At 56.6% G+C, this 9263-nt stretch overlaps 1 protein-coding gene across 1 annotated transcript; it reads left to right on the forward strand.

Annotated features, from left to right (window-relative positions):
* The first annotated feature begins 3555 nt into the window (after positions 1-3555).
* On the forward strand, positions 3556-7757 carry RAX (retina and anterior neural fold homeobox). The gene is made up of 3 exons (XM_036101757.1): positions 3556-3844; positions 4153-4403; positions 7263-7757. Exons 1-3 carry the CDS (start codon positions 3556-3558, stop codon positions 7755-7757), a joined length of 1035 nt encoding a protein of 344 aa, XP_035957650.1.
* Positions 7758-9263: the final 1506 nt, after the last annotated feature.

The raw sequence follows: 9263 nt of genomic DNA on the forward strand, positions 1-9263 counted from the left end.
TTTGCCCTGTTTCCCCCGAAGTCCCTCGCCAGTGGCTGTTGAAGCCTTTTCTGCTTTTCTCTCAAGACTCTGAAATAAACAGTAAATAAAAGCTAACCTCACCTGGACCTATTAGGGAGAGCTGGGCAATCCCAGAGGGAATTAACTTTGGAAAACAAGGCTCTAAGCCCCTTAGCGTGTGGGCAGTAGCTTAAGAAAACACTGCCAATCTTTGTTGAGCAGTGATTATAGAGATCAATTTAATATTGGGGAAGTTTACATAAAAAGCATTCTTGGTCATAGGGGAAACAGCAAACACCAGTCAGCCACTCGGGCAGCCACCAGGTCTAGGTAACTGGCATTTGGGACATTGTGGGGGTGCCACCAGACCCTTTGCAGGGACAGTTGCCTTCGACAGCCTAGAAAGCCCGAGGGCCCCAGGGACAGGCTTTGCCTGGACTGAGATGGGAAACTCCCAAGGATTTGTTCACTAGTCTGGGACACCAGCGCCCCAAAGGCCTCTGTCTACGGGCTCTGGCTTCACTTCTCCAGGAAGCTAAGCTGCCATTACTTCAGCCTCTTAGATTCGGTGGCCAGTCTCCGGGAGGGATTAAGGATGGACTGCAGGCTAAGATGGGCTTTTATTCTTTTCAAAAACATCCCACTCTACAACCTTTATTACAAATGAGCCATAGGCAGAAAACGCTGGACAGGTCTGAGTTCTAGTCCTGACCTCTCCCCTTAACAGCCTCAGTGTCCTCTTCTATAAAATGGGGACAAAGGCATTTGTCCTGCTCACCGCACAGGATTGTGAGCATCCTCTGATGGGAAGAGTGTGAAAGGATTCTGAAAGCTATAAGGTGCATATTGATTATCATTAACGTAGCTTTTTCTTAAAATAAAACGTCACGGGGCGCCTGGGTGGCTCAGTCGTTAAGCGTCTGCCTTCGGCTCAGGTCACGATCCCAGCGTCCTGGGATCGAGTCCCACATCGGGCTCCCTGCTCCGCGGGAAGCCTGCTTCTCCCTCTGCCGCTCCCTGCCACTCTGCCTGCTTGTGATTCCTCTCTCTCTCTCTCTCTGTGTCAAATAAATAAATAAAATCTTAAAAATAAATAAATAAATAAATAATAATAAAATAAAATAAAACGTCACTTCTGGGGCGCCTGGGTGGCTCAGTCGGTTAAGCATTTGACTCTTGATTTCGGCTCAGGTCATGATCTCAGGGTCCTGGGATGGAGCCTGCAACCAGCTCCTTGCTCAGCAAGGAGTCTGCTTGAGATTCTCTCTCTCCCCCTGACCCTCCTCCACTCTCTCTCTCTCAAATAAAAATAAATAAATCTTTAAAATAAAACATAATTTTTACTTGAACTAGTAGCTCAATATCTATCTACTGCAAACTCACCTGCTTGCTATTTTAATTTACCTTTTTATAGGTCTACTAAAAAATAGAGTGATTTGTGTAATGACCACTTGCATATGCCCATCATAGAGAATTAATCATTTCGTGATCCTTAATGTGGTCACATGTCCTTTTGAGTGCCCTTCTAACACCAATTTAAAGGATTGGGGGTGCCTGGCTGGCTCAGTCAGAAGAGCATGCAGCTCTTGATCTCATGAGGTCCTGAATTCTAGCCCCACGTTACGTATAGAGATTACTTAAATAAATAAACTTTTAAAAAATAAAATAGAAGTGAGGGTTGGAAGATAATGTGTTTTTCTCTTGTTTCTTCTGTTGTCTTGTCTCCCAGGCTGGCCGTTAAACTTCTCAAGGCCAGCACCCAGCCTTTCTTTTCTTCTGTGGTGCTGGCATGGCCCACCTGAGTGTGTGACGCTCAGAAGGGAGGCAGTAAACCCTTGTCTGAATGCAAGCAGAGAGAAACTAATGGTGGAGGTGCGGGAGACGTCCCTGTGTGGGGATCAGAGCTCCTACTGCAGAGGACATTTTAAGAATCTCTATTTTGTATCTGTATGAGATCATGAGGTGTTAACTTATCTTGGTAATCATTTCACTCTACAGGTAAACCAAATCATTATACTGTACACCTTCAACTCACACAGCGCTGTATGTCAATTATATCGCAATAAAAGTGGGGAAAAGGAAAGGAATCTCTAGGTCCTCAGACCTTTAGGAAAGCATTTTGGTTCACGTTTCCCGCTAATAGTTTAGAGAAGAGGGACGGGGGGGGGGGGGGGGGGCTCGGGTCGGGCATCAAAGTTGAGAAGTGTCAGCCTTCAGAGCGCGGACCACAGCACTGGCACACGTGAAAAAACACTTGTCGGCAGTTAACCATCATTCCACCTGGCCTGCGACTCTCATTCTGGGCCAAGGAAGCCTCGTGGGGCTCCCAAAGTGCAAAGAAATGCAAGCAGATTACGCCTATAACCCCCCAGAGAAGTGCGAAGCCTTCACCCCAGACGAAGGTCCTTGCCCCGTCAGCCTGAGGCTGGGACATCTCCTGGGTCTGGAGACTGTTGGCGGGGAGAGGGGTCCCGCGGGACAGTCTACGAGAGTGAAGGCGGGTTCCCCCTACCCCACCCGCCCCGGGCCTGAGCCCGGCAGCAGGTCCGTCTCGGGGCCTCCCAGCCTCCTGCTGGGCGGTCGGGCACTCGAGGTCACCGGGCGCGCAGGGACAGATGGCCCTACCGCCTCCTGGGGCTGGCGCTGGGATGAGCGAGCCTACCGAGGGGACAGCAAGGAGCGGGTAAACATATATAGACAAATAAAATAAACCCGAAGGCTTCGGACTACGGAGCCGAAAGAGGAGTGCCCTTGGGGGTAAAAAGAGGGAGAGAGAAGGGAAATTTCAAAACTGGGAAGAAGCGTGCGTGGCCCGACGTCCTACGCTGTAGAGCGGGGCAGCCGCCCGTCCGCTCTGTCTTTCCAAAGGTCGCCCCGGGCGCTCAGCCCGGCCGAGGAAGTGAGCCCGAGGGCGGAGGCGACTCTGGGGTCGCGGGAGTGATGGTGGGGGCGGGCGGGGGGAAGCCCAAGAAGGGAGGCAAACCCACGGGGTACTGGGGGAAGGTGAGACCAAGGGCGTCGGCCCCATTGAGGCCAGACGGGGGAAGCGGGTCCCAGAGCGGGGTCCCCAGGTCTGTCACACATCCCACCGCCGGTTCCCCCCGAGACGTGCTTGGAGCGTTTGGAGCGGATCGAGAGGTGGAAGGTGGAAAGTTCGCAGTGCCGGCCCCGCCCGGAGTGGCAGCACTGGGACCCCGAGGGAAAGACCCGCCCCGCTGCCGAGGGAGGGGCCGAGGGAAGAGGCTGGGTCCGGGGCAGGAGGGGAGGAGCCGGGGCGAACGGGCTCGCAGCCTTTAGCCCCCGGAGCCCCAGCTACCCCGAGTCCGAACTTCAGACTCCTGCAGAGACCCAGGCCGCCGTGGGCCGAGCGCTCGCCCACCTCCGGCGCGCGCAGCCCGGGCCCGCGTCACCCGCCAAGCTTGACCTTGGGTCCGGACCCCGCGGGTGGGACGGCGGTACCCGGGCAGCGCCGACTTCGAGCCTCTTCTCTCGGTCTCCAAGGCAGGCGGCGCTGCGAGAGCGCGGGCCGCGCCCTCCGGCCTCCTGGCGCTCCCCATGCACCTGCCCGGCTGCGCCCCCGCCATGGCCGACGGCAGCTTCTCGCTTGCCGGCCACCTGCTCCGCAGCCCGGGAGGAAGCACCTCGCGGCTGCACAGCATCGAGGCTATCCTGGGATTTACCAAGGACGACGCGATCCTCGGTTCCTTCTCCGCGGAGCCGGGCGCCCGGGGCGCGAAGGAGCGGGATAGGAGGCCGGGAGCGCGGGCCGCCTGCCCCAAGGCGCCCGGGGGAGGCGGCGAGCCCTCCCCGCAGCCTGCCCCGGCGCCTGCTCCGGAGTACGAAGGTGAGTGTGCACCCCTGGCTGCTGCGGGGCCCTGAGGGGGTGCCCAAACTTAGGAGCTCCGCGAGACGAATAAGCCCCCTGCCTTAACCTTTATTAAGGCATTTGGGCGCGGAGTCGGGCTGTGTAGAGCAAGAGGCTCCAATTTGCGTTCCGAGAAATCTTAGGGGCCCCTCACAGCCTTTCCCCGACCTCCTGGTCCCGCGCCCGGGGGGAGTCCGCGTCCCGCTGCCGGCGCGCAAGGGTAGGTGGAGTGGGCCCAGAGATAACTCCCGGAGTGTCTCTGACCGTCTGGGGCCTCTTCGTCCCAGCCCCTCGACCCTATTGCCCCAAGGAGCCTGGGGAGGCACGGCCGAGCCCAGGGCTGCCGGTCGGTCCCGCCACCGGGGACGCGAAGCTGTCGGAGGAGGAGCCCAAGAAGAAGCACCGGCGGAACCGCACGACCTTCACCACATACCAGCTGCACGAGCTGGAACGCGCGTTCGAGAAGTCGCACTACCCCGACGTGTACAGCCGCGAGGAGCTGGCCGGCAAAGTCAACCTACCCGAAGTCCGGGTCCAGGTAAAGCGCCCAGATCGGTCCCCGGGAGGGCCCCAGGCCCAAGCTGCAGCTAGTGCTCACCGAACCCCCGGGCGTCCACGCATGTATTGCGGCGCTCTTCCCATTGGTCCTCCTCGACGGGGCTCGCCCAGAGCCTCAGAGGCGCGTCACCGACCTTGTGGGTGACCCACCACCGCCCCTTGGACAGTCTGTTCCAGTTTGTAGTAGCATCTCCCTTTTGGGGGTCTCCCTCTCCGAACCTAAAGAGAGCACTAAGACAGGGCTGGCAAGACGAAGAGCGACAGCTCGTTAGACGCAGCCAGGACTGGGGCGGGAGGCGGTGAGTAGAGAGGGGATGTAGGCAGCCTCCCGCACTGGGGCCCCAAATGCCACCCTCGTCGCTAGCGCTCACCCTGTCGAGAAACCCAAACCCAGTCTTCTTGCAAGGGCCCTGGCGCCCGCAGTTGAAACTTTTGGTGGATTTGTTTAAGAAACGGACTTTTGCTTCTTTGGTGCACATCCAACCAAACTTCCCGCTGCTGCAGAGGCCTTTTCTTTTCTTTTCTTTCTTTTTTCTCTCTTTCTTTTTCTTTTCTTTCTTTTTTTTTTTTTGTAAAAGGGTTTTTGCTTTAATTAAAGCTGAATTATCTTTAATCCCTGATCATTAAAATATTTGAAAGCCTTAAATATTTGCTAGTCATCTGTGAAAAATCTGGGAGGATTTCCAAATTAGGAGAGTTTACAGAGGCCTGAAAGGGAGTCATTGGGACCAAATTTCACTACCTCTGAAAGGCAGTGGAACTAAGGTGGGATTTTTGTGTGTGTCTAATGAATTAGATTTCCAGGAAGTGAAGATATTCAGATGTTAGGGGGCTTTTAGCCTTACCTTAAAGGTAAAAGGGGACAAGCTTTTGCCTTTTGTCTCTTCTGCTTATTATATTAGGAGTTTAAAGTAATGAGTAAATGCCGTGGTTTTAAAAAAATAGTTCCCTAATGGAATTTAGGATTAACTTGCAAGGACAGTTCAATTTCTCTTAATTTGGGGCGGTGGAACTGCAATGGTGTCGTTGAAGGTGTGGACATTTTAGTACCTGCTTTTCGGGGAGAGAGGCTGCCGTAGGGGGAAGAAAGGAACACAAGTGAAAGACGGAGGAAGAGGAGAGACAAAGCCTCCCAGTGCCCCCACAGACCACAGACACAACCAGCGCAGGGCTGCCTTCCCACTTGATGCCCCCTCTGTCCTACCTTCCTTCCTCCCTCTTTATTTGTTCAGGGATTTTGGCTCCTCCTCTAAGTTGTCAGCTTCTTGAGAACAGTGTCTGTGACTTCTCTGTGACCACAGGGCCAGCACAGTGCCCAGCATATGGCGGGTTCTTAACACATGGCTCTGATGTAATCAGACAGAGGGGGAGGTCTACCGTGGGCCTCCAGCTGCGCGGAGGGCAACAGTACAGCCCTCTAAGGGTAGACTATCCCAGTCTTCAGCTCTCTGACTTTGAATACTGGGTGGAAGGCAGTAGCCGATATTTTGGGGGGCCAGAGTGGGACATGCATGGAATTGGAGGAAGCAGTGGGATGGGAGCCCTCCCCAAGCTGATGTTTCTCTTTTCTCTATTATCGGCAAATATCTAATGTTTCTGGGGGAAATTAGGGCCCCAGCTATGGAGATGAATCTTTTGTGGGAAGGGGACAAGGGTACTTAACTTTTCTGTTCTTTTTTTTCCTCCCCCTCCCCCCAAATCCTAGCATTACATACATTACCCTTCTAAGGTCTCAGCTATTCCCCTATTTCCTTCCATTAAAGGAAGCCACCACTTTGGCCAAAGTTCTTTCAGATTCTCTACCAAACTAGACCAGTTCTCTCTGTTCTGTTTCCAGGGGTAGGAACTCGGTAGTGAAACCCTAATTACACCTTTTCTTGGGCTTTTACCAAATCAGTAATGGACGTTTTATCATTAAGAAACCAGACTTCATTCTTGGTGCAGACTTTCTATATGTAAAGGGAAAAAGAAAGGAAGAAAGAAAAGTTGAATTCATTGAACTTATCTTAATGTCAAAATTGACTCAAAAAATTCAAGGTAAATCTAATAAACAAACGATTGTAATCATTGAAAGCCATTTATAAGAAATATCAGAAATACTAAAGGGATATCAGTTAAAGAAGAATGAAGATCTTATTAAAGCAGCAACTCAAATAAGCTTGGGATAAAATAAACCCACTTTTTTTCTACTAGTTATCATAACCAGTAATTCCTGGAAATAGCTGTATTTTAACATCCAGTGCTGCCAGTTAGGGTACTTGGAGTATTTGTTTATATATATGTTTATAATAGAGACAAAAGGTAGGCAAAGCACAGAAACTGGGGGCGCCTGCCTTCCGCTCAGGTTATGATCCCGGGGTCCTGGGATGGAGCCCCGCGTTGGGCTCCCTGCTCAGCGGGGAGCCTGCTTCTCCCTCTGCCTCTGCCCGCCGCTCCCCCTGCTTGTGCTCTCTCTCTCCCAAATAAATGAATAAAATATTTTTTTTTAATTAAAAAAAAAAGAGAGAGAGTCCGAGCCCAAACACAGTCAGTGAGAGCAGGACCATAGAGAGAGGAAGCAACTGCTAAACCGAGGTGCCAGGAGGAGCTGACAATCAGCAGGTCCCCGAAATTTGGTGACATCTGCTTTCCAAAAACGAGAGGAGGGAAGAGGCAAAAAGGAGACAACGGGGTGGAAAAGAAAGGAGAAAGTAGGGGTGGGGAGGTGGTGCGAAACAGCCCAGCCCCAGTTTTCTCTGGGGGTGAGAGAGCCGTCCCGGCCGGGCTGCCCCGGGAGCAGGGCGGGGAAGCGGCCCGAGCCTCCGCCGCAGCCCGACGGCCGCTGTGCTGCCCTCCGCAGGTGTGGTTCCAGAACCGACGGGCCAAGTGGCGGCGGCAGGAGAAGCTCGAAGTGTCGTCCATGAAGCTGCAAGACTCGCCCCTCCTCTCCTTCAGCCGCTCCCCGCCCTCTGCGGCTCTGGCGCCCCTCGGGGCGGGCCCGGGCGGCGGCGGCGGGCCGGCGGGGGGCGCCCTGCCGCTCGAGTCGTGGCTGGGGTCGCCGCTGCCGGGCGGGGGCGCCACGGCGCTGCAGAGCCTGCCGGGCTTCGGGCCGCCGCCGCAGAGCCTGCCCGCCAGCTACACGCCGCCGCCGCCGCCGCCCTTCCTGAACTCTCCGCCGCTGGGCCCGGGCCTGCAGCCCCTCGGGCCGCCGCCGTCTGCCTACCCCTGCGCGCCGGGCTTCGGGGACAAGTTCCCCCTGGACGAGGCGGACCCGCGCAACAGCAGCATCGCGGCTCTGCGCCTGAAGGCCAAGGAGCACATCCAGGCCATCGGGAAGCCGTGGCAGGCCCTCTAGGGGCACCCGCGACCCGATCGGGCCGGACGGCCGTCCTGGGAACCGACCCGGACCCGCAGGCGCGCGCCCTTTCCCCCCGGGGTCCCCACACGGCCACCCTCCCGAGCCGCCTGATGCTGCAGCCAGGCTTGGGTCTCGGACGCGCGTCTGCTCCTGGCTCGGCCGGGAGGACTGACCTTCCGGCCCGCCGAGGCCCTTTGGCCTCTGGCCACCCCTCCACCCCCACGGACCCCCGGCCCTGCTGCTGGAGGCGGAGAGGCGGCCCGGCCCCCCGGAGTTCAGGGGACCCAAAGCGCCTGACCTCGGCTGTTCCCGGGCGGCGTGGCTACCCCGGAAAACGACAACTGGGAGGAAGGGGAGGCCGAGAAATAGAGTTTGATGGACTGTTTGTACGCGTAGTTTGAAATATTGGGGAGGAGAATTAAAGATTGCCTTGTTTTGGTTTGACTCCGGTTAAGGGCGCCCAGGACTGCGGTGGCGGGGAGGAAGGCAGATGGGGGTACGGGAGGGGCTGCGGTGACGGATGGGGTGGGTCAGGGAAAGCAGAGGACCGCGCAGGACCTGGGGCTCCCTCCTGCGTACCCTCCTGGGGGTGCTTTGCTGCTGCGGAGACTCCGAGCTCCCCCCCAACCCCCCCCCCCGAGCGCTCCTCTCCTGACGCTTGCGGGAGCCGCGAGTGTGTGGGGTTCGGGGTGCTTGGAGCCCAAGGCTCAGCTGCCTGCTTGTTCCCAGGCCCTCTATACCCCAATAGCCAAGCTGCGGCTGCTACTTCGAAGGATTGACCCCAATAGGAAACGTCTACACCACCTTCCCCAGGGGGAGAGCTGAATGTCCGGAACCCCTGAGGGCCCCGCCTCCCTGCTTGCAGCGCGTCGCTGCCCAAGGGCCCTCTTGGATCACTGTCCGGGTCCTGGGCTCGGTGCCAGCCCCTGCTACCCAGGACTGATGACATTCGTCCTCCGAAGACTCGGGCAGAACAATTTTTCCTCTTCTGATCCCCACGCCTCTCTCTCGCTTCCCCAACTCGCTCCTCAACCCCCAACCCCGCGGTTCTGTTCAGTGTCCGTCAGGTTAGCTGCCGTGCTCTGGGACAGTGTTCTGGAGCGCTCTGCGCCGCGACCCCGGAGCGCACGTCCTTGCGGGCGCGTCGTGGACAGTATGCGCTGTTCTCTGGGGCGGGAGGGAATCCAGAGGTCTCCGCCGGCTTCCGAAGCTCCCGCGGCACTTGGGGAGTCACCCGAGAAGGAGAGCCCGGAACTCCCAGCCTGGGCAGCCGCGGTATCCGCCGTGGATCCCGGAAGCTGGGCAGACTGGGGAATAACCCGCTTTCCCACCGCGCAGGTCCTCTGGCCTCGTTGCTTTGAGTGCACTGGAAAAGATGCGGCCGGAGCCTTAGCATCATCCACCCACTACTGTTTTGTCGTTCGTTAGCACGTTAGTGAGCCACCCCAGCCCTCTTCCCTTGTCTAAATGAACCCTATGTCCCTGGGAGGTGGAAAAGATGCA

The sequence above is a fragment of the Halichoerus grypus genome, chromosome 13, assembly GCF_964656455.1.
Source record: "Halichoerus grypus chromosome 13, mHalGry1.hap1.1, whole genome shotgun sequence".
Lineage (NCBI taxonomy): Eukaryota > Metazoa > Chordata > Mammalia > Carnivora > Phocidae > Halichoerus > Halichoerus grypus.

Bases quoted from the DNA above. Each gene is read 5' to 3' on its own strand.
- RAX (XM_036101757.1), top strand. From the start codon at position 3,556: ATGCACCTGCCCGGCTGCGCCCCCGCCATGGCCGACGGCAGCTTCTCG. The intron at 3,845-4,152 runs GTGAGTGTGCAC...TCTTCGTCCCAG, and splicing joins GCCTGCTCCGGAGTACGAAG to CCCCTCGACCCTATTGCCCC. The intron at 4,404-7,262 runs GTAAAGCGCCCA...TGCCCTCCGCAG, and splicing joins TACCCGAAGTCCGGGTCCAG to GTGTGGTTCCAGAACCGACG.